The sequence below is a fragment of the Ischnura elegans genome, chromosome 5 (assembly GCF_921293095.1).
Source record: "Ischnura elegans chromosome 5, ioIscEleg1.1, whole genome shotgun sequence".
NCBI classification, from domain to species: Eukaryota; Metazoa; Arthropoda; class Insecta; order Odonata; family Coenagrionidae; genus Ischnura; species Ischnura elegans.
In genome coordinates this window covers 59,246,165-59,273,482 of record NC_060250.1, presented here as the reverse complement: position 1 = coordinate 59,273,482, position 27,318 = coordinate 59,246,165, and the positions used below count along the sequence as shown (strand labels likewise).

The window sequence follows — 27,318 nt, the reverse complement described above, 5'->3', positions numbered from 1 at the left end:
ATGTGTGAGAATCACATCCATCTTTATACACTTCACATTACCACCTCCATGCCCTAAGTTCTTATGTTCATCTTTAAAAGTTTTACTAACAAAACAGTTCTGATTGTATAACACTTGATCACTGCACCGTATGTGATATGCTCCACAACTAATAGTTTTCACACGCAGTGAAACTCACAAGTCACATGAACACTGATGCAGATCAAATCAATTGGTTTCAGAAGGTGATTCCAAAAGTGATGCTACTAACTGGTCAAATTCTGACTGACTTGCTTCATATGCCTCCAACTGTTTCGGCAGATCCTTCACCTGAAAGGAGGGAAATAGTAGTTAAAAATACAATTAATATTAATATTATACATATTTCTTTTCCTCCAACTAACTTCTAAATAATTCAAACAGCAACATAAAAAGTACTATACCTCTTAAATGTTTCAAAGGTTTTCAAATCAATTAGAAAGTCTTAACTTGGGAAATCAACACAAAATATGTACAGAAATCAATTGGAAATCCAACAGATAAAGCTCTCTGATTAATGAATGAAATGCCACAATTACAAAATATAAACAAGAAAAGGAATAATATACGTATAACATACAAAATTTACATTAATAGGGGAGACAGACACAAAACTTGAAACAATGTTCCCACCAAAAACAAAATGTTAACCATAACATGGAGGCAATTAGATTACCATATGCCATAAAAACTAACTCGCAGATTGCTTCCCTTGATATATTAACCATTTGAATTTCATAACAATACAAAAGTCCACTCAGCAGAAATTTGGGATAAACAGTTTGCTCAATTATATTTGGGACCACTAGAGCTGCTGCTTTGACTTCTTTCCTAACAACCAATACTACATACGCTGTTATTCTGAATAAGGGGTTGCAATATAAAGCAGTTGCTACAGGTCATTATCAGGCTGATTGCTGAATGAAGGCGAGTAGCAAATTTATTCGGAGTATAGCCATGCTATTTCTTGCACGAGCTATTTGGAAGCTCCACCTCTTCCAGAATGAAAATCTTTCTGAACAGTTTTCACAACCAATGAGATGGAGGATATTTTATGTATTCTAAAGAAAATTGACTGGCAAAGATAAGTAAAGGATTTATGTACATTTAAAAATATAAACGTAGCCTTAGATATATTTTACGTAGTATACACTTTAAAAATCTCATTAAGAAAATCAGCTGTTTCATTGTTAGGAAAGATTTCACAATGGCTACAGATAGATGGGTTAGGTCATTATTTCATAATAAAAATTTATTGGGAAAAAATATTGAATCTACAACCTATATCAGCTTGTTTATCCAATGCAAGATGTATGTAAAGCAAATTAATCATTGAAAACTACATTTATATGTTTGAAGTTGCCTTAATTTTCTCATAATGGTGTTAGGCTTCTTTGTGTTTATTTTTTGCATGTGAAAATTAATATCTACTTTGCTTGTGTTGCTCGTGAAAAGCTAGACTGAATGAACTTGAAGCTTTAGTTTATAATGATAGATTTAAGTGATGATTACTTCAGAAATTTCAGAGTTTATTCTTTGTTGAGTACGACGTTATCTATGCTTTAATGTATAATCTTCATCATTGAACCACATACAGTGGAACTTGGTTAGTACGTTCCTCCTTAGCACGGCGATTTCTCCCGGTCCTGGTACCATCTGAGTGAAATACAGGTAAAACTATTTGGTTAGTACGGTTTAAATAGTGGTGCTTTCCTGGGTGGTACGCTCAATTATTTGCTATGAAGCAACCCAGAAGTCATTTCCTAGTATCTTCAGAGTGTGTAAACCTCCAAATTCATTAGTTACTTAATTATTATCAGCCATTGACCTTCTTACATTCATCCCAAATCTCTCTTTCTACGACCGTGATGCATCCAAATGCATTTCTCAATGTGAGGAGTACGTGCGTCATTACTTGACAAGAGTTGCGGGAGCAGACGACGCTTTGGATCTCCACGCGAAACTTAACGCAAAAATACTTTATCTAAGTACAAGAAATAGAAGGCAGACTACATTGAACAAATTTTTTACAGAGGATTTCAACTGTAGAATATAAAAATCTGCTTATAATAATCCTTAAATGTTTTTTATAAATAAATTAATCGTCATAATTTAAATAAATGTTTTAAAAAATAAATAAATAAATCGTCATATCAATATCGATATATCAATCAATATAATCATTAATATGGGTTTGTTCTGAGAACGAATGTGTACGGCTACTGCCGGTATTTATGGTTAAGAAAATGTTGCACAATTTTTATTATTTTTTAAAACAACCAATTTATATGCTCAGGGTTATTGCCATTTTCTACGAATAATCTGAGAAAGAAGAAATTACCTGGCTAAACTTGTCCTTTAAGAACATAAATGACAAATCACGGGAGAATGACAACATTTTTATGTAATTGTCTCTGAGAAATCTAAGAAAACATTGTGATTTTCATTCACATGTTATTTTTTTGGCAGTTTAGCACAAGTTTTCTTGAATAATGTGAAAAAGAGTTCAGGAAGGCGATCCTACAAGAACTTTGGACAGTAATTGTAATAATGACGACTTTTCCACGGATTGCAATTACCCTAATTTCTATTATTTACTTCCCTGGTTAGCACGTTTTCCTGCATAGCACGTTCATTTTTTGCGGTCCCTTCAAAAACGTACTAAAAAAGTTCTACTGTACGTGGAAAAATGCTCAAAAATAGAGGGAGGAGAAGGTAAATTTGAGGATGGATGAAATAACTATGAACATGTGAACCTAACACTAGTAAATCATGTGGAAAATTGTGTTGTCTCTGCCTGATTAATGTATCCCTGTCAGCTGATTCTAGTATTCTCATTGAAAATTCTAATAGACCATTACATGTGCTGATAAATTGAATCTTAATTGTATGAAACTATTTTTCTTAGAGGCAACACTTTCTTTTGTAGTCCACATGATGAATATTGTTCATAGACATTGCATTGAACTTGTGTGGAGAATGTATGTGCGTGGAAACTTTATTGATATTGGGAGTAATCCCTTTTTTTTCAAGCAAGTATACAATATATCGACTGCTAATTATTTCATTGGCAAATACCACGATGTAATCCCATCCAGAATAACAACCATTGAGTAAAATACAGTAAAACCTCTATTTAATGAATTCAATTGGACAAAGAAAATTACAACTCATTTGTAAGGAAATTCAGTGAATACAGGTGCTTTTCAGATTGCCTTGTCACAGGATGACCTAAGAGTTCATATAGATTGAAGAGCATCTACAGTGAGCTCCTGTAGGGTCATTATTTAGAGGGAAAAGAAATTTGACCATGGTGACAAATAAAGCATGTCCATAAAATATTAACCCCCACACATGACTGACTGACACATTGATGGACATGAATTCCCAACGACTTTAAGAATAGTTCAAGATATGAAAAATTTGCACGGAGGTAGAGAATACAAATGATTTGGAGACAAATTTTGTAAAACCAGACTTTCCTCCATTCCCCTAAATAATCTTAAAATGTCTCCCCTACATGGTATCTGGTCAAGAGCCATTGAATTCTAGTATACACGCGGGATCTCAACATCATGACAATCATTTGGATAGGGGTAGGATTGGTGCTTCATTGAGAGTGCTTTCCTTTTCCATTAACTTCTCGAAGGCAGAGACGCAAGTATTTGAACCTAAATTTCACCGGGCCACCAAAATATCCCACAGGTGCATTCAACCCAAGGGACAAAATTATGGAAATTATTTCCGACCACTCTTGATTCTGCCATAGATTAGGAAATTTGTGTAAAACCTGTCAACTGGACTGAGTCCTTCGGAAGATATCAAATATTCATGTTTTCTCCTTTCTTCTCCTCGTGCACATTCAAAATGCATTCCTCCCGGTATTTCCGTGCATACCTCTGGCCAAGAATGAGAGTACGTATGCAATTGGGCTTCCTTTGCATCAGTGTGTGTTATGGCAACAAAATATATTCAATAACCATGCTGGCATCTTCAGATTATGTACCCTCATCCTTTTAATAATGAATTTGGGAGATAATTAACAAATAAATGCCAAATAACTCACGTTGCTAGCCTTCCGCCAGATCTGGTATCCATGATTATGTATCTGAAATAGGGTGAATTAGAAGGAATCAATGATCACACAACCATTCTCCTTCTGATAACCTGCACAACTAATGGAAACATCAAATTAGGTGCGTGAAAGTAAGGCCATTTTCCTAACTGGTGACCAAGTACTGACTTCTTTATGAGGAGGTTTAATAATTATAGATGTTAATAAATTTTTCCTGCATTAGGTATGGCATGGGCCTGTGACTTATAGAGGTTTTTGTATAATATTGCTAAATGGAGGTTCTTTATAAAGGGGTTTAACTGCTATTTTTGCTGCCTTCATGTATTGTCAAAGTGTGTCTAAAAGTTTGCTGAATGGAACTTAAATGGTTTTGAATTTATATCTTCTTACGTTTTGAGATGAATATTCGGATAAAACACTCGCATTGTCAAATAATGTCTCTTACCTGGTCAGCCAGGGAAGGTTGCTCCTTAAATGTTTCCAGGGGTGGTGCAGTTTGACATTCTCTGTAGAAGGAGCCAAGATCACTACTAGCATTTGGACCAGCAAAAGGTGTAGTCTGAAAATATGACGTTAACAATAATGCTTCGAAAAATAACTTTATACTGCCCTATAAACTTACACTATGTTTGCATCATAATGTACTGTGTCCTCTGGGAAAATAAATATTATTATTACTTTATTCGAATATTTAGCTGCCCAGAATATTTTACTCCTCACTACTAATTCACTAATTCAGCAACTGATTCTAGTTCCCTTTCCCATGACATAAAACATGTATGAAATGTAATATTTCAATATTGCAGCACATTAATTGACTGAATGAATGAACATGAATTGCCATAAGAAAAAAATCCACAGAGAGACATGAATGGCAGTTTACCAAGATACATTGGTAAATCACTCAATAAAACTTCAAAGGAGACTCGAATTCTAGCCAGGCTTGCTTTTCCAGAGCAGACTGCAAAACAATATGATTAACTGCTCTTGATTATGATGGAACCAAAGGGCATAAGACATGAATAGGAAACTAACACACGCAAACACTGCATAGTTGCAGTAAACAAAAAACTAAATCAAAGCATGCAGGTTATTCTTAACCTTTAATGGTAAATAATTTCCCTTTCCAATTTTTATTTTCATCAGTTTGTCATCATTTACATGATTACTAAACTGAGAAGACACTTTCTGTATTCCATGAGATAAACCTGAATTATACTAAAATGTAATTCATATTAAGAGGGGGTTTTCCTAATACCTGATTGAGAATTCACTAACTTTGAATGACACATGCAAATATGTGCCACCAGAATCTTTTTACTACTCATTTGGATTGGTGATATTAAGGGGTTCAGACACTGATTTAATGCTTTGGGAGATAAGGTATTCACTGTAACCCCTTCAAGAAAAATATATACTGCCTAATACATCTGTTATTGTCCCCAAAACTTTGTAAGAAAGGCAGGCAATATTAATTGAATGTGGTTCACATGTGACATGTAAGAAAATAAATTGAGAAAAAGTGAGTTTGAGGAAGACAACATAAATACATTGACCTAAAGTTTATTTGAAAATGCATTTAATCACTTAAGGATGTACACAACTATACATTGGCAACAGTGCGGCCAAATTATATTTTTTGAAGGTCACTAATTGTCAACCCCTGATCTGGGTAGAAACTCAGATCCTGATCCAGGTAAAATAAACCTGAGCTGAACATCAGATTGCAATGATTATGATCACATATAAAGACTCACCAAATCGACCAGAATGAAATCTTCTGCCCCAGATGCTCCAGAAAGACTAGATCTTCTTGATCCTAACCCACCTTCCCCTTCCTCTCCTCTCTTTTCACTATCTGAGTATTTATCCTCCTCAACTTCCTGAATCTCAGGAGGCATTCCATTTTTGTCTCTTCCACAATCATCTGTACACTTCTTACCACCACTGGTACCATTTTGCTGACCAGCAGCGGGCACAGGTCGACTAAGAAGACTACTAAATGGCTCTGGATCTACTTCATTGGCAAGTGTAAGAATGGTATTGGGCTTAATAATAACATCTGCAAAAGCACCCATTTTTATCTTATCGTTTCCTTTCGGATATTTTCCTTCTAATCCAAATGAATCCCTAAAAAAAGAAATTAGCATCTTATTCAAATGAAAATGTTATATACCCATTGATTTAACATTAGGTACAATACTAAGAAATCTCATCTTTTGTTACATACACTTAGCATAGGATTTATGTTTCAAAAGTCACCACAGTAGACTCCCGTTTTTACGAAGTTAACGGGACCGAAAAACTGGAGGTTTGTAATAACGAAGTTCGTATGAATGTTTCTTTTAAGAATCATTGAAAAAAAAAGTGAAAAATATATGCGACTAAATTATGTGCAAATATATAAAAACAACAAAATTTGTTTCAGATTCTCAATAGAAGAATGCGGCATAACGCAATCGAGGGTTCATATCTTCCCGAACACAGGAAGTCCTCAATGTATGACCTACATGTGTTCAAAGACGTTGTTTGTAAGTTGATAAACCTACAGTCCTGCCTCCGAGAGTTGTCCGACGACAGGCAACTGATCTAGCTGAGTGTGCGACACAGCCGGAGCAGAAAAACATCGCTCTCCACGGTAAAGAAGAATGGGCTAAACGCTGAACAGTTCCTAACTTCACACGGGTTCAATGATACTTGTTCAGATTATGCACAAAGTGCGAGTTCCTCTATGCAACACTGCATCAGATCGGCCAAATCGAAAGGTGCCATTTGAAATTTTTGAATGCTCGTACCTCTGAAAGTTTGCAAATCACTTGTTCATAGGAGGATTAACTGTATGTCCAATTTACAAGCGGTTATGAGTGGGTAATCATGATTCCACAGGATTGAAGCTTATTATATGATGTTGATGCTCTTGGGCACAGTACACAAGGAGAAATTAAACGTGTCGCAATTATTAAACCTTAGTGTAGTGTATATCCACCTAAATGCCGTTGCTTATTCGTGGAACTTTGTAATAAAGTTCATTTTGTAACTGCCGGGACTGAGGTTCGTAATTGTGTAATAATGGAAATTTTGTAATAACTAGGGATGGTTGGATCGGATACCTTGGATCCAAATATCTGCAGATATTGCCCTTCATCGGATACATCGGATCGCGGAAGACATCAGATCTGGATCCGAAATTTTAAGTACATAATAGCTTCAGTGAATGCAACTCAGGCCTAAGGATATGCAACTGCACCCCATAAGGGTGGAAAGAGGTCTGATTCTATCTCCGAATGCGCCATCGCATGCGATTCTTGTCCTACTCATGACCTGTTTTGTTTGAAAGCTCTTGCAGAGGTTACGTAGGAGAATTTCAGCCATGGAAAATAAAAATAGCAAAATACGACTGGCACATAATGTGACTTTTCCCAAGAGATAGAACAATCATCGGGGAAATCTCAGCATCAGGAGTTTGACAATGCATTTGGATTCTTAAAATATCCAATCCAAAAGATTCGGCTCCGAAAATCAAGGATCCGATGCGAATCCAGATCTGAAAAAAATCCTGGATCCATCCATCCCTTGAAATAATGTTTCTTTTACCTTAGATTGGATAGACCTTTTCGTCGGGACCAAAGATTTACTTCGTAATAACGAGAACTTTGTAATAACATTGTTCGTATTAACGAGAGTCTACTGTATAATAACAAAAATTTTTGACTAGTGGAATAAACTTATCATCCAGAATAATATCTCAAAATTATTATAGTTTCAAATACATTGTATCACATGTCTTCCACCCATCCTCTGGATATTAAGAATAACCTTCTTAACAACCAGAGGGTGGATTTCTAATAACCAGATGATTGATAAGATTCCTTATGAGGCAGATACAAGAGAAGAGACTAACTCACACAATGCGAACACACTTCACACACTAAAAATAATAAAATAATCATATGCCACCCTTTCATTTACGTGAACAGTTACAATGAGAAGTTGATCTGGCATTGGAGCCATGAAGTTCAAGGCACCATACTATACAGAAAAATATTACCACTGGTAACAGAAATTTTTATAAGCTCCAATTTGATGCTGAATTTGCAATACCCCCACACCAAGCTCCCTAAGTGAAGACCAACAATCACTCTAACCTGAGCCCTGAATAATCCGTTAAAATGATCATATGTAATATATTTTACAATTAATGATTGATGCTCAATTAATTTGCCTAGTAAGAGAAATGTACCCTCAAAATACCCAAGATTCCAATGCATTTACTTAGTGCCATTAAGTACTCACCGACATTTGGTGGGCATTCCATTAGAACATCCATTCACATACTTGGGAGTAGAATTGCCATTTTGTAATCCAACTGAAATTCCTTTCTCATGCATTTTGTGAGATACAGGAGACCTGAAAGTATATTAAAGCATTTTTGGTCAATAAATAAAGTATAAAGAATCAATAGCCATGTTACCTGACACACAACCAATATGAATGTATTCACTAGGAATATTTGCAAAATATACCCCTCTGATTCCAGTCAAATTTGGTAGGCTGGCAGGGGGCATAAGCATTAGAGGAGTTAAGGACCACCCTGCGTTACATTCTCAAGTCAGTTGTAAGCCCACATCCTGAAAGGCCTCTATCTGTATGAGTCACGTGTACCTGCATGTTGCTGCGTGTATCTGTTGAAGATTGTTTATGAAGTTAATGGCAAGTAGTTTTTCTTAAATTTTCTCTGCACTCATAAGATTAAATGTGGCCTCAAACATTAAAGTTAAGAGATAAAATTCATAATCGGTTATTATTCACAATAATGTATTCAAAGTTGGATTACCTCCTGCCCTTAATTCTAGAATTACCAGTAAAGTTATGCTAGGAGACGTGAAAATGACATGGAATTTGCAAGAGCTGCAAGTTGAAAAATATTGAGAAGCGAAATATTGATGTTCTGGTCAGAATTTAAAAATGTTTTGCCATTTTCCTCCCATTTACAGGCAGTCTCATCAAGATTATTTTCACGACTTTGCGATTAACAGATGCAGAACTTTTTCAAATGTTTTGAATCTTTATAATGATGTCCTTGATCATAAATTTTATGAATTTTTTAAATTAATAAATTACTCTACTCAACAATGCATCATTTCCACTGATACCAACACACATTCCTAAAACAAAATAATTGTTGCAGTGTTGCCTACATATAGGTAACAGATTTATTCACGTTGAGTATTATTAATCCCTTCCTTTCTTAGTAGTATGAGGACTTCCATTCGTGGTAAAATTTTTCCATGAGTTTTCAGCCATCATTCCTTCGCCACACCACTGCTGTGTTCCTGTCTCTTTGTTTCAACTTCTATCTGGACTTTTCAATATTTACCTGCGGCAACTTGTGTGAAAGTATAATACTGTAATTGACTGTATTATACTTTACTCTAGAAAAGGATCTAAAATTGCTAATGTTATGATTTCAAAGATTTTTGTGGCTGATGAAATATACAATGAGGCAGTTCACTCTACTCTTAATCATATCTAACAACAAAATTTGGAACATAATTAAAAGATGGATCATAACATAGGTTTTCCATGAAAACAAGATTATTCTAAGCTCAGCCACTAACTAATAAATTAATAAAAATAGATCGTCAAGTGCAAGTTTTCCACCATGTTGAATCATTAATGATGGTATCTTACAATGAGAGACCACGCACCTAGCTCTGCCTTTTTCAATACTATATTTTTTTATAGCATTCCGAATTACGACCTACAGTTGTTGTAGTGGTTACCGTAATCAACTCTCACTTAGCGGGTCAGAGTTTGGGGCTCTGTCACCACAGTATATTTTTTAGTCTTCAATTTTAACCTACGGCGACAAGTTAATAATTAATTTTAATTTCAGTAAGTTTACGCATGAGAGGATTTTTTAAATCATCATAATGGCATTAAGGTATCTATGCAGTGTCATTTCAAACCCAGAGATATGACGACTACACAAGCAACGGTTAACTGAAATTTTTATACAGGCGGTCCTCAACTTTCGTACAATTCGCACTTTCGTACGTTCAAAATTGACACCTTTTACTGGACTTCCGTATGCTAAATTCGAACTTTCAGACATTGGTCTGTAATATTTTTAAATTCCCGCGATGTTTACTACGCATCCCAACATTCAATTGTTTCAAATGACAGTATATGCGAACAATACGAACATATGAAGATACGTCTCTTTCGGGTAATACACCGCGTGGGTCCAATGTTCTCGGACGACAGTTTCGCCGGCGTTACAGTCGGCTTCTTCAGGTCAGTGAAGTGACCTGAAGAAGCCGACTGTAACGCCGGCGAAACTGTCGTCCGAGAACAATGGACCCACGCGGTGTATTACCCGAAAGAGACGTATCTTCATACTCATCGACCCGCGGAACCCTGCATAAGGAATACGAACATATGCATTGAAGGGAATTGTTGGTAAATGACTCTAATCTAGGTGATTTATTTAGGAGAAAGACTGCCTGCTATAGGCTCCTTCATCAAGAGAAGAAGAAAGCCTTCATTGGAGAGATTTTTCAAAAAGCTGACTAGACATCATCAAATAGCTTTCAATACAACTAGTGAGATCTTCTTTCTAATTGTGTCTTTTTGTTTGACTGCTGTTTCATGTACTCCTTCAGCAACGATATTGCACGAAATATCACCTGAATTCCGTTTGTCTTCTGTCTTTTTTGAATAACATGCGAAATATATGCGATCACGAATGTCAACTTTTGGTGTAAAAATTAAAAGGTATCCAGAGAGCGGGTTCAACAATTACATTTTGTTATGGTTCTTGATATGTCTTTTTATTTATAGTGGACGTAATAAGTGGAATGTCAACTTAAACGCCAAGAGGAAGTTTCATTCGATAGCCAACAGAGTTCTTGTTTTTTTAACTTTTATTTAATTTTATGCGTATTTTCGAAAGAAATTAAACGATTTGAGGAATTTTATTAACATATTATTAAAGTTTAGTGAATTGAAATAAAATCTGTGAAAAAAAAGGTTTTAGTACGTATATTCTGCTCTTTTGGAACGTAACCCCCAATTAGTATGGAAGTCAATGGTTCGACTCACGTACATTCGACTTTCGTACAAGTTTTCGGGAATGCATTGTGTGCGAAAGTCGGGGACCACCGGTACATGACATTGTGATCTATCAAATCCACAACCTTTCAATGTTATTCCTCTCTATTACAAACAATATTATGTAAAATATTGAAAAAATGCGGATCGCATTGCACTCATCACCGCACCGTGGACATTATTGATAACCGATTAAGAAGTGACCTAAGTATCAATAGAATTCAGCCTTCTATGAGATGGCATAGGGCTTCCTCTATGCAGTCCCTCTGTGGAGAAGGGCGACTCATTGCTTTCTTTCTCTCTCTCTCCTCTTTTAACTTCCTCACTCGGCCATGCCAGGGTGTCCGCAAGAGAGAAGTCAAGGGCATCGACTTATGAGAGAGAGAGCAGCAAAAAGGCGTGTTATAGCTTACTGCCTCAAGGCCGGCGATAAGGCAGGCTTTGTTGTCAGAAATATTCCGGACAGTTTATAGGTTAGCACATATAAGAGCTCGTATCTTATTATTGTTGTGGGCCTCGCTTAAGATTTATCGGTATCGGCAAATGTAAATTTTACGGCAAAATACGACAGGCATATAGTGTGATTCTTACAAAGAGATTGATCAACCATTGGAAGAATCTCAATACCATACGACAACAACCACGTCAAAAGAGACTACGTCGCAGATTTAAAAAAAACACCCTTGGCCCTCCATTACCCCATGCCTATAAGGACTTTTTCCTATCCAAGACTACACAGTCCATAAATCATTGTCTTCAAATGAAAATATCAAGTTACACGAGAACAAAGGAAGTGTGTTTCATCCGTACCCCATCTCACCAACTGCCGTTTCTCATCTTACAATGTTTAATTCTCTCTTTCTGGAGAACAAATGCTAGGTGAGTGACTCACTGGACCCGAAGATGTCTCAATAGTTTTCGGCAATTGGATGATGTGCACGAGATTCAAAAACGAATTAGAGCTAACACATCGTATTTCTCTCATATTTAGGTTTTTTTTAAGCTCAAATCGATTGAAACGAAGTTTTTCTAGTTACAGCAAGACTATACCAGCACAATTTTCAAAGAAACAGGCATGGCATCAGTAACGTCAAACAAGAAGATACTGCCCCGAAACGCCAACTGTATTTATCACATGGGTCACTCTGAAGGCAACGACGTCACAAAGTAGCAAGATCTAAAATGTTCATCCTTGACTCCCTCATTCGTGGTGTTGTTGCTTGAAAGACGGAGGGATCGCGCTCCTTCCCCTCCACCTCTCCTTCATGCACTTCTGCGACCGACCCACCCCTTCCTCTCACTGAGTGGTCGTCTATTTCTGTTACCTCAAATCGTTCCATGTGACGCTAATGTTGTTCTAAACAGAGTTAATTATGCTGCAGATTGTCAAGTTACAATTTAAATTAAGTATCTACCGATAAAAATGTCTTTCATTGAGTAGAAACATTTTTATTGTCATAAAGAGAACCATGTGCATGCAAGGTGACTAGTAACTAATGCGAGGAAATGCAAAATCCACCTCACCGCAACTGAAGCATTTCCGGATGAATCACAAGGTAGTGTGCGATGAGAAATTGACAAAAATCGCGGGAAACTTTTGTGATGAATATAAAATTCAGTCAACGGTTTATCCAAAGATTGAAACCCATTTTCATTTCCAAATGCAACCATAAAAGCTTAGGTCCATGTAAAGATTTTATCATAAAAAAAAAATAATTTGAAAGCTTATAAAAATGATTTTTAATCAGTAAAAAATATTAAAACGTGTACGTAAATCTAAATAGCATTCCTTTGATTGTATGAACCCAGAAGAAACTTGAATAATTACTTAGTTTTACAGTAAACGATTGAAAATGCATTAGGATCCAAAAATATCCGAAGATCCAGCTCCGAAAATCAAGGATCCGATCAGGGTCCAAAAAAAATCCTGGATCCATTCATCCCTGATCATTAATCAGCAAAAATATTAAAATGCATATGAAGATGTAAATAGCATTCCTTTGATATTAACCACGCATAAACTTAAATAATTACTTTGTTGAACAGCAGGCACATAAAAAGGCATATGGATTCGAAAATACCTGAACATTCGACACCTGAAATCAAGTATTCGATCCAGTTCTGGGTCCGAAAAAAATCCTGAATCTGTCCATCCCTAAAATCAATTATTAACTTGTCGCTGTATGATCAAAATGAAGACTACAAAATATGCCGCTGTGATGAAGCCCGAAATTCTGACCCCCAAGACGAGAGTCGACGATGCTAACCACGACACCAACTGATCCATCTGTATGGTGTTGCGCTATTTTGGAATTATATAAGGCTTGTAAAAAGTACCACATAAAAATTAATTAAGTGGTATGAATTTCCTCTCTGAGTATGTAAATTAGTGTAATTTCTTCAGTTTTCCCCCACGTTTTACCCTACCTTCTGTGGATCTCCAGAAATACTCAAAAAGAGGCTTTACTATAATGTCAATACTATACACTCAAACCAAAAAATTAATCACAAACATGATTTAAGAGAGATGATTCAAAATTACCTGTGAGGTGGACTTAAATCTGGCCGAAAGTGATCACTCTTGACCATAATAGAGGGTGAAGCTGTCTCTCCTTTGGCTGTGACTCCAATGCCCACTCCAGTATGCTGAGGTGATATGGTCATTTTTGTACGATAAGCAACTGACAAGTTGAGCACTCCTAGTGGAGTACTTAGCTGCCCAATTCTGAACTCATTGTAACCATCACCTGTAATGCAATGGAAGTGTCATTGAAAATGCAGAAAAAATTATGGTTCCTTAAATATCTGCAACACCCAAATCAATACTTAAAGAAATTATGTCTTATAATTCCAATAATAAAAATTGAGCCATTCCATAAGAAGATGAAATTAAGGTTGACAATAGTGTAGAAACATTCATGAATGTAATAACTGTAGAAAGTTTCTTTTTTGTCATGGAAGCAGGCCAAGGGTTTTGAAATACATTTAACAATGAAAGAGGAGGCTGGTTCCAAAATGGACCCATCACAAAAATAAAACATGTAAATGAGTGCCACTCCTAGACATATCAATGAGCAAGCAAGCATCACAAATTATATCTATCCATGAACAAGTAAAATGAAGTATAACACATGCATATTATTGGACCACAAATCCTAACTATTACAATCTTAAAGAACCAAACAATACATACCCAAAAGATGAATTTGAGGTTCGCCAAGAAAAATGCGATAGCAGATGACATAAGAGTCAGGACCTTGACGACGCGATAATCGGTATGCAGGGGTTACTCTTGTAACAGATAGAAGGGAACGTAGCAGGAGGCCCATTCTATTATATACTGAATGGCTTAACCTCTGAGGTGGAGGAGGAGAGCCCTGGATACCACCAGTCAACTGAAAAGGAGAAGTGAATAGGCTAACATTTCAAAGAAGTTTTATGGGACAAGGGTAACATGGAGGAACAGAAGTTATATTTGTGTGTTGAAAATGTTTCCATTAATTACAATAGAACATATATCTGACTGTCGACTGACCAACTGTCAGTTAATATCCCCACAAGTCCCTCATTAACCCGGTAACGCCTGAATTAAAAAGTTTCTGCGATTTTTGTGGTAATCATATGTTTTAATACGAATGAAATTCTGAGTCATTCAGTGCAAATGTTATTCTTTTATCTCTAATAGTTACCGAGATACAGCCTGGTACCATATGGTACCGCTAGGCGTTTAAGGGGTCAAAAAATCGAAATTTGAAAAACTTTTCGGAAATCACATTTTTAAGCCAAAAACGTTAAAAATTTATTATTTTCCGGAAAATACATTCATTTTCATCCAAAATTACGCTCAAATATCGATAATATTCAATTAATTATTAAATATTATTGTATATAAAATAGAAGAAAATATTGTATAGAAGTTATGTATAATTGACGTAGAAATCAAGAAAAACATGATTTTAGTGTTTCGCTCAGTCGTTGCCGCACATGGAAGTGAACAAAGCAGTCACTGCATTGCATTTAAAGCATTCTGTTCTTATCCTACTGGTTCAGTTTTCAGTTGCACACCATCCCCGCTTGGGCTTGGAGTTTATTTGTTGGTTGTGCCCGACGAACCTATCAGGGGCATTGGAAAGAAGATAGGCCGCTGTCAGTTGAATGAAATCTTTGAAACATGAATCAATTACAAATCTATTTCTTTAGCCAAGTACCCCATTCCAGTCGCACTTCTGGTAAATTGAGCACGTCCTTGATATTTTAGGGGATCCTTGTATCCAGCAGTGATTACACTACTGGCCATCGGAACTCAAGCTGAGTTATGTTTTTTCACGATTTCCGCATCAGCATCCATGCGTTAGGCGTCATTGCATCCAGAATCCAAGTAAAAATGGGCCACGAACATTTTGTCGACCCCCACTCTATCTTTACCAATTCCCTTTTCGTAGGCTTTCACATTCCTGAGTTTTACGAAGTAGCTATCTGAGCTATTGATGCACCACACTTTCTAGCCAAACCTAATTAGCCTCCCCCGCATGAATTACTAACAGCCATGTCTTCCAAAAGAGAACATTATCGACTCATTGAAACTCAAGGACTGCTTTTCTCTGAAATATCCGCCGAATCTTTCTTTCGCCATGCCCATAAAAGGGCGCATTTTCCATATCTTATATGATTTACCCATAGCGGTGTAATCAACGCATTGAATAAACCTACGAAGTTGTAGAAATCTGTTACGTCTCATTGTGTAATAAACAAGATTATTTCTGGCGTTTAGTGCTGCCTCACAATAGTGCCTTTTACTGGGAGTCGTTTTATGCCAACTTATAAAAAGAATAGCAACAAATATTTTCAGTACCTCATGTGTTATATTTGGGTCATAACAGTTGCAGAATTCTACACACCTATTCGACTCTAACACTTAGTGTGTAAGGACATTTTCGTCAAAGAACAGTTCAAATATTCTGGTTGGGGATGCTTCATGAAACAGTGAGTTGGTAATCAGGATTACGAGAAATCCTTTCGTGCTTTACGATCTCTTCATCATCAAAAACGCGTCCTTCCTCTCTATTTTATACCTTTTGGGTGCTTTACGGCTCTGTCCAGTTTCACTACACTTTTGAAAATTCTCAGACATTTCTTGAGGTAAACTCAGCTGAATGTCCACCTTTTCGAACAACAACTTCAAATTCGAGCAAAATTGGCGTCCACTCGTTATTCCATTTTCCTCAGTCAGAAGGAAGGTACACCCATGTCTTGTATAGCGCAAGGGATGCGTTCCTTGGGGTCTTTGCGCTATACGAATTTACGTTATACGAGAGCGTTTTAACATTGGGAAGATAGGGATGCGTTCCTGGTAGCATAGGTCTTGGGTATTGAATTTCCTATAAAACATCTATATTCTCATAAAAAGCCTTAGAAAACATTATTTATATCAATGCTTATAGTTTAAAACATCTTTAAAGATAGTATGCACGCATTCAAAGACTTTAATTCACGTTAAAAAAAATTCTTACGTGCTTTTGAAATTCCCTACTGTCGTGCGGGTAGGCTAACATCTGCTATCTCAGGGGATCGTAATGCGTTGCCGGCAGTTGACGAATTTTCAAACTTGTCTAAAAACAACTATTGTGTCATCCAGGCCCTTTTGTCGCTCATCGAAATGACAGGAAAATGCTACTTTGAATGCCATTTCATAGCTAACTGAGTTTATGAATGTTAATGAATGATAAATCATTTTCATTTGAAGTCCTCCGAGTCATTAGCAGCTACGTGAAACAGCCTTTAAATGCCTTGAAACCTGATCCAGGTTTTCCTTCCCTGAAAATGAATGAACGAGATTGCATTCTTTTCCAAAACAATATCGTCTCGTCAACACTAAAAACTGGTTGAGGGGGAAAGGAGCCACTTTCAATCACAGCTTGGAGTTCATCAGAAAATGTTGTGGTGACTGCGCTATCAACACTTGCAGATTCACCTGATATTGCCGCACTGAAAATACCTGCTTGCCGTTTAAATTCTGGAACCAACCGGAGCTTTCACTAAATGTCTCGGAGCGATTACCACTCTCGTCTTTTTGTACTGATTCACTATGAACTTTTGTAGACCGCTTGGTTGAAGTTGGTGCGGCTGAGGTCACTGATGTTTTAGCTTCGTCTTTATTCAGAATAAGGCATTCTGCGTTTAAACTTCCGCGCAATATCGCTTTGATGCTCTCCATTTTAAAAGCAATTGACCTCTTTCAATTCCTCTTCTAGGTTTATGGTTTTCTTGATAAATTCTTGATTTTTCTACACGCATTCCCAATTTTTGCCATATTCTCTTGATTTTTGCTCTGTATGGCTCTATCTATATCACCTTCCACTGCTGAACTGTATTCCTGAGACGCAGAAGGCCTATGACTGCGGGGAGGGAACGAAGCCATTGTTTGAGACTCTATAGCGGACCCTTTTCTGTGTTGATGCTATTCATGCGCCACTAGGCCACCGCTCCATTTCTCCCCCGTGATTACCGATGACCTTGAAGGCTTTAGCGTAGACCCTCTACCTGGAAGTCAATCGCCCGATAACCTATGACGGCAAAAATACGTCTCAAACCGTATTGCTGAAAAAAAATCATTTCCACTAGCCCCCGCTTAATTAACGATCTAAATTATTTATTATCATTCTCTTAAGGAGACGAGATAAATTACTTCGGTAGGCCGGCTATCTGGACCCAATGACGAGTAATACTTTTGGCCATTGCACAGCAATGGATTTCGATTAATATATAAACAAAAAAGAAGATTTGAGGCAAGCAATAATATTAATATGCGTAAAATGATAGAAATTTCGTGTGTACTTAGCGCAAGTTCACGTTCTATCACGAGAGCGTTTAAGATTTTTGATTAGGCTACACTGCGTTGCAATGTTTCCCCGAGGAACGAATTTGCGCTATATCGAAATTGCGCTAATCGAAATTGCGCTATACGAGACATGGGTGTATTCATTCTCTCTTTGCAGCAGCACATGCTATATTATAAGCAGTATGTGTATGTTATTTCGGTTTTACTAGCACATGAAAGTGTGAAAAGTATGGGAGTGTGATTGAGATACGTTAGACAAAAATTAGGATACCCTGCTCTTGTCGAAGTGATGCCTGTTGCGTGGTCGTCATTGTATTTTCCCCTTAGCAATTTTATTTCCCCCCCTTATTCCCCATCATACCCCCTTCCTAATTGAGTACACGGATACTCTTCCAATTCATTTTTTTCTAAATAGGATTCAGGTATGCAATTATACCTCCCACTCCTTGAGCCCTCGTGAGGGTACGAGATTCTGAACCAATGCGGACAATTTAGGGCCTTATGTACTTGGAACGTCCTTATAACAAAAAAATTAATTTATGTACACATTTAATATGCGTTATAACATTTAAATAACGCAATATTTATAATATAAATGATGAAAAATAAATAATTGTAAAATAAATAACGTTAGAAAACGAAAACAACAGAAATATTCGTATTTACGCTTTCCGCCAAAACATGGTAGTGCAAGCGCCTAGCGGTACCATATGGTACCACCAAAATGTTTTGCATCATAACATCCCAAATATTAGGCTCACATACAAAAACCATGCTTAATATGAAATGTACATGTTATAACAATCATAATTACATAAAAACATCTTCGTATTATGGGTACATAAGACGCAAGTAAAGAAAATCGAAATGCTTGCACTAAAAATTCCGTTTTTTTCGCATAGCTGAAAATTCTCAATTTTCAAACGGCTCTAAATACGTTAATTTCAGCTTTAAAAAAGCAAAGTTTTCGGTAAAATGTAAATAAAAACATTCTTATTATGCTTAAGCTCTCAAAAAATAAATTACAATAAAAGACAAAAAAGTTACGTTTAGCATTGCGCTACCGGCTGGTACCATAAGGTACTGCTAGGCGTTAACGGGTTAAGTTGCTCAAATCCCTATATCGTGGGGTCTTCAGTGAACAGTGACTTGATTCAACAGAGGAAATTATTTCTGAATTGAACAGAAACTTGACTGAATTTTCATAGGCATAATTTCCACTTCACACCAGGTCCTCACTTCAGAAAGCACAACGGAAGTCAAAGGCTGTCAAAATTTTCAATCAAAAACAAGCAAAAAATTTTCCAGGCCTTTAATTGAGCAAGTAAGTTTGCTCATATGGCTGTCTACATAATTTTGAGACATAGAAATTTTGTGCAGGGCTGACACCTGACAGGAATCAAAACAAAGAGTAGCACCACTAGCTGATGCATAATGCTCCTACTTCTTGACGATAGGTCAACAGTAGGCAACAATGCTACTACATAATAGACTAAATAAGATCTGAAGGCAGTGAGAAAAGGGTCTCCATAGCCTGCAAACTCCTCAGATAAGGAATTTCCCCCACAAGTAATACACATCTTAAAAACTATGGCAAATGTTTTGAGTGGGAATTCTTGTGCAGTTGGGACAGTCAAAAAATTTTGCTGACTGCTTCAATTTTTTACTGATATTTCCCCAACTTTTTATCGAACACAAAAATTTACATATATTTCAAGTTGTTTTTACGAGATGTTCAAACCCTACATTTAAATAGCTTGACCCTTCTAAAATAAAATTCATTATGTAAGCCTGATGAATAACAGCTATTTCAACAAATAAGTGTGTATAAATTTAATAGTCGGGATTAACCACAGCACCAACCAACAAAAAAACATGAAATACATTATGCTATCATATCTTACCCCGCCATCTATACTGGGAGCACTAGGGTTGGAGGAACCACCTGCCATGGCTGTAGTTGGTGGAGCAGGTGTACTTGATGGTTGACCAGCCATGGCACCACTAGCTCCTTCCATAAATCCCAGTCTCCATGCTTCAAGAGCCAGAGATTCTCCTTCTGCTGTGCGAAGAGATATTTCAACGCACAATGGTGATCGTCGTTGATTACCTAGAGTGGAGTGGATCGGTCCACCACTAGGAATATCCCATCCCATTCCACTTGCTCCATGTAATACTTTCTTTGCTTCACTCGCAACATCTGGTAGGTCGCGTATGGCAAGGTTAAACTAGAAAAAAAATACATTTCCTTTTTTCATGAAAAATGCCTTCTCTGTGACAGTGATCACAATCAACTACACTAGCACAAGTTTATGACCAGTATTCATAAATGTTTGCATATCGCTAGGTCTGAATCAAAGAATATTGACTGTGCAATGTCATGTACTGTGATACAGGCTTAGTGATTGGCACAATAAGGCAAAGTTTTGAATACCTGACAAAATAAAGGAGAAAGCTAAAACTGATAGTTGAAAAAGACAGTTATATTATTTATGATAATTATCTCAGGAATGTTCACTTTCATTTCTCTGTTCCAGTTTTTCCTCATCTTTTCCCGCATCTGTTGAAAAATTAGTTGCTTTGAAGTAGAGAAGGGTAGGAAAGAGAGAATAGATGTGGTTAAGAAAGGGAGAGCAGTGACTTTGTCGGAGGACTGGCTCGGATGGTGATGGGGAGAGAATACAATGTATATTCGATTGAAGGCCAAAAAATTGAGATTCTACAGTGCATGCGATTTAAATACATATAAGTAATGACTCCTGAAATAAGTCTCAATGAAGTCATACAAAAATGCAGCACTCAAGTTAGGTCAAAGAAAATAAAACACTTCCTATGATGGAATTTTCAATAACCTTCCCAATTTCCTCGTAGGCATAAATAAGAGTGACTAAAATTAAACTTCCTCGTAAACAGAAAGAGTGCAAGCAAGATCATAGGTTTATATACACCTACATCTCAGTTTTTTTTCTCCAGATGGATTTCCAAAAGACATATCCTCAACATATCTTGATTAAAAAGCAATTCTTTGTCCAGTCATATGCTAGACCGCTAACTTTGATCTCATTTTATGATTTTGATATGATGCATTTTACCTTTCAGATGATACTTTTAAATAAAATCAATAATTCGAAACCCAAACTTCGCACATCTTCCAGTTAAAATGAAATATGAACCTACATTCAGTCCATTTGCCACAATACTTTGAATTTAAGAATCCCAAAAAAAACTGACAACCCACTGAATGAAAAGCCTATAGGCTTTTATTTTCTTACTAGCTGAACTGAACCAATCAGATCTATGAGATTAACCGGTCTTTGAGTTACCCAGAGTCTCACGTTAAGTAGTACAAACCAGCTAGTTGCTGGAACAGATTACTTCCAGACTGCATAGACCCTCTGAAAACAGACCAGTCACAGACAAAGCTGCAACTGGGCCATTCCACCGTTACGTACGGGACATTTGTACTAATTTTTACAGCTTTAAAATATTATTTCTGCTCCTAATATTTTTTGTGTTTCATTGAAACAGCTATAAATTGTTAGGTGTACACCTAAGCTATTTTTCAAGCTACAGTATTGACTTTAGCACTTTGTTGTAACTGTTGCAAGAAAAAATAAGTGCCTGTTACGTACGGGACAAGCTGGGTCAACCACTTGTTTGGCTCATGTTATGAAAAATGATATTTCAGCTCAATTAGAATTTTCATAATGCTGTGCTATTTTTTTTCATATAGCTTAAAAAGGATGCTTCATGTACATATGTTTAACATTATTAACAAATTTTTTTCAACTAAGATACAATTTTTTTACCTTTTGTTACGTACGGGACAAGGGTGTTACGTAAGGGACATTGTACACTTCAGGTTAAAAGTTATTGAAAACAGGCAGAGTTAACATGGTCAAAAACACATTTATCAGAAAAGGTTGTTAAGCCAATTACAATATAAGAAGATCATATGTTTATAAGCATTATTTTCTTGATCAATTAACTTGTATTTGCTTAGCTTAATTATAATACAATTAAGGTATAAAAAAATTATACAGCTACTTTAATCTTGTTACCATGGTATTATTTAAAAAAAACAAGGAGAAAGATACCAGAGTTCATATTTTAAGATCTTTAAGGTTTAATTTTCCGTCGTCTTTTTTTGTTCAACACTATAGGAGGAGAAATAGCTTTAATCACCTCCGTCTCTCTATTGTATACAATACAATCGAGCAGCATTGGCCATTTATAGTGTTCTGGGGACTGGTGGGTACCATCAGGGGCACAGCTAGGAATTAAGGCTAGAGGAGGTTTTAGGGGCGACTAATAGTGGGGATCTGGGGGGTATGAAATACCTGCCAGGGCAAGCAGGAGGTACGGGGAACCTCCCCCAGAAATTTTTTAAGATAAATGGTTCAAAATGGGGAGTTTTACAGCTTTCTGAGGGATATTTTATTAATCCTTACACTTTTCTATAAGTAATATTAATCTAATTAACTAATTTAGATTTGGGGGGTGTTTATCCCCCAAACACCTCCCCCCCCCTTGCTGCGCCACTGGGTACCATAACTGTAACTTACAGTTGCTTCTCTGAGACAATTTCTGTGATATTGCCTCAAAATAAATTGCCATTATTTTGCACTAGAACCCACTGACCTCTGAATTCTGTCTTCACTTCAACAAACAGGTCTAAATTCAAGTTGATATATTTAAAATGTTTCTGTCCTGAAAAACTTTCATTCGTATTGCATATCACGTGAAAGCTAAGGATATCTGGTGCTGCTTGAACATTGTCTCAAGGCATTACTTTGATGATGGTATCATTTATATAATCTTCTCCAGCATAATATGCCTTGAACAAACAAATATTGAACAACAATGCAATAAAACTTGTCTTTGAACAAACTACTGAAGATTCTGATGCAAAATCCTTGGCAGATTGAATAGAGCATCATTTTCATCCTCACTACTCTTAACATTCAGTCAGTTCTCTAAAATTGCATTCAGGAGAACTGATGTGAGCTTGATTTTATAGCTTAAGTTTGCCTGCTATTCACTGTCATATTTTCCCTTTCATACTTTTTCTTTGTCGGTAATATTTTCTCTCCGCTTTTTTCTTAATTAATTTATCCTCTTACTTTTTTTTAAGAACCCATCATGATCACTTGCATTTAGTTTACTACGCATTTTCTTTACTCTAGCAGCAGCAGTTGCCTAAGGTTTTTCCACCACCATTTAAATTCTGAAAAAGCATTAAATTTCTTACCTTCGAAGTTTCAGGAATTACTCAGTGGTGCTTATGTAAACTTACTTAAATAAAAATACTTCATGTAGTCCACATTGATTATTTTCTGACCTTGATTCCCTCATAGTAATCAGTCACAAAAATGACATATGCTATAATCACTCACGCACTGAAACATGTATTACGTGTTGGCTAAAGGAGACTGTAAATTCCAGTATCACCAAACATCTAATCGAGAACAATACCACACACTGAGACAAAAGAAATTAAGTCCCCACTTTTTGTCATGAAGAACTGGAGATTATTGAGGTGACAAAATCAAATGAAACGCAGGAATTAAAGAGTCATGTTTTACCATTTCATTCACCTTACTTTTTCTAACCTTCTCTACCCGCCCTCTATGCACCTAAATTTTTACTTGTTCTTCTGTTTACTACAATGCATACTTTCAACCACAGCACCTACTCCTCTGCCACTTTGTCATTTCATGACATAAACGTAATACCTGGCCCTTCTATTAACCGATGCCAAACTCCCCAACCCTGAGTGCCCAGAGCACAATTTTAAATTTAAATTACCATAGGCCTAGACTCTTCTGGCCTAAATGTCAATAATGCTTCATTTTATGTTTTAGAATTAAATATTATCAAAATTTAGTAATGATATGACATAGTGAATTCATTTTTATGTATATTGCATATTATGTTGTGTAGTGTCCCGTACGTAACGTTACGTACGGGACAGAAAGAAATTGAACATTAGGGTATGTTTAAATTTAATTATTTTTTCACAACATCATAATCATTTAGTTTGACACAAAACCTGTTTAGAAAATTTTATTTTGAGTAGCTTTTTGTCAAGAAACTTGGTGAAAAAATAAATTTATCTATTTTATGTTACGTACGGGACAAAGAAACAATCTATTTTTAAACACTGTATTTTACCATTATATTATCGCAAAATTAATATAATTTTGTGATAGAAACTCTTATACTGTACTATATTTTGATATTATAATTACCAAGACAAATAAAAGTAGCATTTAGTCAAGCATTGATATGGCAACACAACCTATGAAAATGGCAATTTTTGAACAGCTGATGAAGAGACGACTTTGAACCTAGGTTACCTACATATTTAAACATATTTGACTAAAATTCATAGTAAATACTCATAATATAACCTTATGAGAAGACAATCATGACATAATAAGTTAAATATAAAAAAATATTTTTATTTCCAAAAGTTACCTATTTTCATGGAATGGCCCAACTGGGTCTAGACCAGTTTACCCACCCGTTGTCCACACCAGATGCAGACCACACTGGTCTGGAGCAATGTTTAAATTTCTTCACAGTTACAGACCATTCCTACAGACCTCTAGCTCCACCCCCGTTTCAGCTCAGTTACAGACTAAATATATTTACCAGAGTATTTGAAAGCCTATAGTTTCTGAATTGTACCAAAAATTAGCGCCTTCCCAAAGATTGAAATGTTGCCTCGTGACTACTCATTCCCCACTCGATCAAGTAGGAGAGATCCAAGGTATATTGAGGTATGATTTCTTTATCGACGGACAGCATGACTCCAATTTGATTGACACGAAAAACAATATTTACCCTAGGTACAACAGACTGCCGCATCCACTGATTCCTCGCTTCTGACCACAGAAACTTCAGATTTCGCGAAATAACAAAAAATATCTATTCGCCTTCACTTCATACGATATATTCCACAACTTCCCCACGAATGCAACGGAGTGTCTACGGCTTGTAATCATCTACACATTACCTTTTAAAATCAGAACACACAACCGAAGACAGGAGTAGTTGAGAACATGCGGACTGCAAACTTCAAAGGTAAAATTAGTGATAATGCATATTCAGCGAAGGACGAATCATGTGACTTAGTATCCAGTAAATATATAACGTACTACTATTTTCAGTTAATATCGTATTGGAGAAGAGTGTAGAAGCGTGTAAAGAATGCTGAACTTTATAAGTGGAAAAGTTTCCGAACAATCGGGAAGATTCATGAAAATAATCGAGGAAGATACCAAAATCTACCAGGTCATTAACTACAGGTTAAATCACATGCAAATACAAAAATATCAACGAAAAGTAGCATAAGCTACATACACTTACCCAATCAGTACCAGAGGAATTTGGTTTACACTTTGTTTTAACTTTTTCTCCGAGACGAGACTGGATGATGATTTGGACAGCCTTCAATGCGAGAAATTTAGTGAACTTGTCCAATTCTTTTCGATCTTGCGCACTCAACTTCACAGATGCCATATTTTGCACTCAGATTGCAATGAAATAACACCGTAAACTGATTTTCATTTAATGTGATGGATGCAAAAGTCTAATTCCATTTGCAATCAACGGTTGGTCATGACTTTTTGACGCACTGAATACGATGACATTCCAGCACGTTGAAATTTCATCAACGAGGCCCATGACGCCTTATGTCCTCAGAATTTGTTATTTCATCTGAGAATCATTTAATCACAGCAGAAATGTGTAAATAATGGAGCAACTGTTAGAAGTATTACTAGAAGCCAATAGAAACTACGTGAACGCTAAATTGGGCCGGCCTTCAACTCGATGCACCGAAGGGAAATAGCTAACCATGACATATATCTTTGGCCTGCGCGCTAGAACCACTCCCACCAGATGCAACGGACCGACGATGAAACACTAAAATTGTCACTTGTCAACCACGAACAACGAAATTTAAGACATCCATTTCCACATATTTTCTCCATTGTTACACGCCAATCAGTATATCACTGGTGTGAAAAAGATCGGTCGGCACAATAGGGAAACACAGATTTGAGGAATAAAAGCCAACAGTAATTACTTATAGGGTGATATTTCCTACCACACAGCTCCAAACATCGATAGTAGATCACAATATTGATGCAAAACAAAAATTAATAGCACATAAGTTAACCTCGTGTCTCAATGCAGAAGAGATGATTATTTCTGACCGTCACCACAAAGCTCTTCACTTACAAAGAAGGATGTAAAGCAGGCTAAAAATAGCTTTTTCAAGCTTATCGCACTCGGTTAATCGCAATTAAAATAACCATTCACACGAAAAAAACACCCCTATACATGCAGACGTGACCTCGTCAGAGGGGCAGAGGCGCCTACCGAGCAGACAGGGAGATACGTCAATTTCGTGGTCGACCAATCGGTACTGCATATACGGGATGCACGGAAAACACAAACCCGCGTTGACCAATGGGAGAGCTGTGACGTGTCAGAAGGAAAATGGTTTTTTATTCAAAGAATTACGAGATCTTTTGATAAATTGGGCAATTTATAGAAGCTATCATTCCGTGAGAGACAGCGATTATGCCAATGTGGACGGGTGGATGATCGCTGTTTCAACTGAATGCATTTTATTCTTAATAATTATAATTTCATGACTCAAGGATGGTAAGTATCGTATGTTTAATCCGAAATTGCATTCTAGTGCTCACTGTTGTGAGTAAATTATACCTAAGGAAATAATTAAATTGAAATAATAAAGTTCTGAATTGGCCTCTAACGCCCTCGCCGCGCTGGCGAAAGATAAATCTCCACTTCTGCGACGAATCGGATCATTGAAAACATTACTTTGAACTAATTTATTTATCGCACATAATCTATTTTCTGATTACAATCACATATTGTACTCACAAATGACTTATTTTTGAAGTGGGACGGCAATGGTATTGATTCAACCCAGTCGTTACAGCATGAGGCTATTGGGGACCCAATTGCATTTTCACGTCCCGGATTTTAACTTCAGCGCCCAGTGTTAATGCTTTTATTCAATGTTAATGCGTCAAATGACACAAAAAATCCTTCAACAAGGTGCAGACATGCATGTGGTACAAATTGCATGTCTAATTTCCTCGTACAATGCACCTTCGTGTCAGCTTTTCTTGTAGCTGCATCTGGTTGCATTATTTTGTGGTCATTCTGCACCAACGATCATTTCTGCACAATTCTGCATCTTCTGCATTGTTGCGCATAAGCGATTGCTTAT

The 27,318-nt window shown here is 36.5% G+C and overlaps 1 protein-coding gene across 2 annotated transcripts; it reads right to left on the bottom strand.

Moving 5' to 3' along the window:
• Window positions 1–206: 206 nt before the first annotated feature.
• On the bottom strand, window positions 207–27,191 carry LOC124158947 (autophagy-related protein 13). Of its 2 annotated transcripts, XM_046534380.1 has the most exons (9): window positions 25,419–27,191; window positions 19,949–20,272; window positions 14,400–14,601; window positions 13,749–13,953; window positions 8,387–8,500; window positions 5,851–6,223; window positions 4,539–4,652; window positions 4,085–4,126; window positions 207–309 (listed from the first exon to the last, which is right to left on the bottom strand). In XM_046534380.1, exons 1-9 carry the CDS (start codon window positions 25,569–25,571, stop codon window positions 208–210), a joined length of 1,629 nt encoding a protein of 542 aa, XP_046390336.1. In that variant the 5' UTR covers window positions 25,572–27,191; the 3' UTR covers window position 207. The 2 variants fall into 2 exon arrangements, with proteins under 2 accessions (XP_046390336.1, XP_046390337.1); XM_046534381.1 differs by lacking the exon at window positions 4,085–4,126 and having other exon boundaries at window positions 25,419–27,181.
• Between the last annotated feature and the right edge of the window lie 127 nt (window positions 27,192–27,318).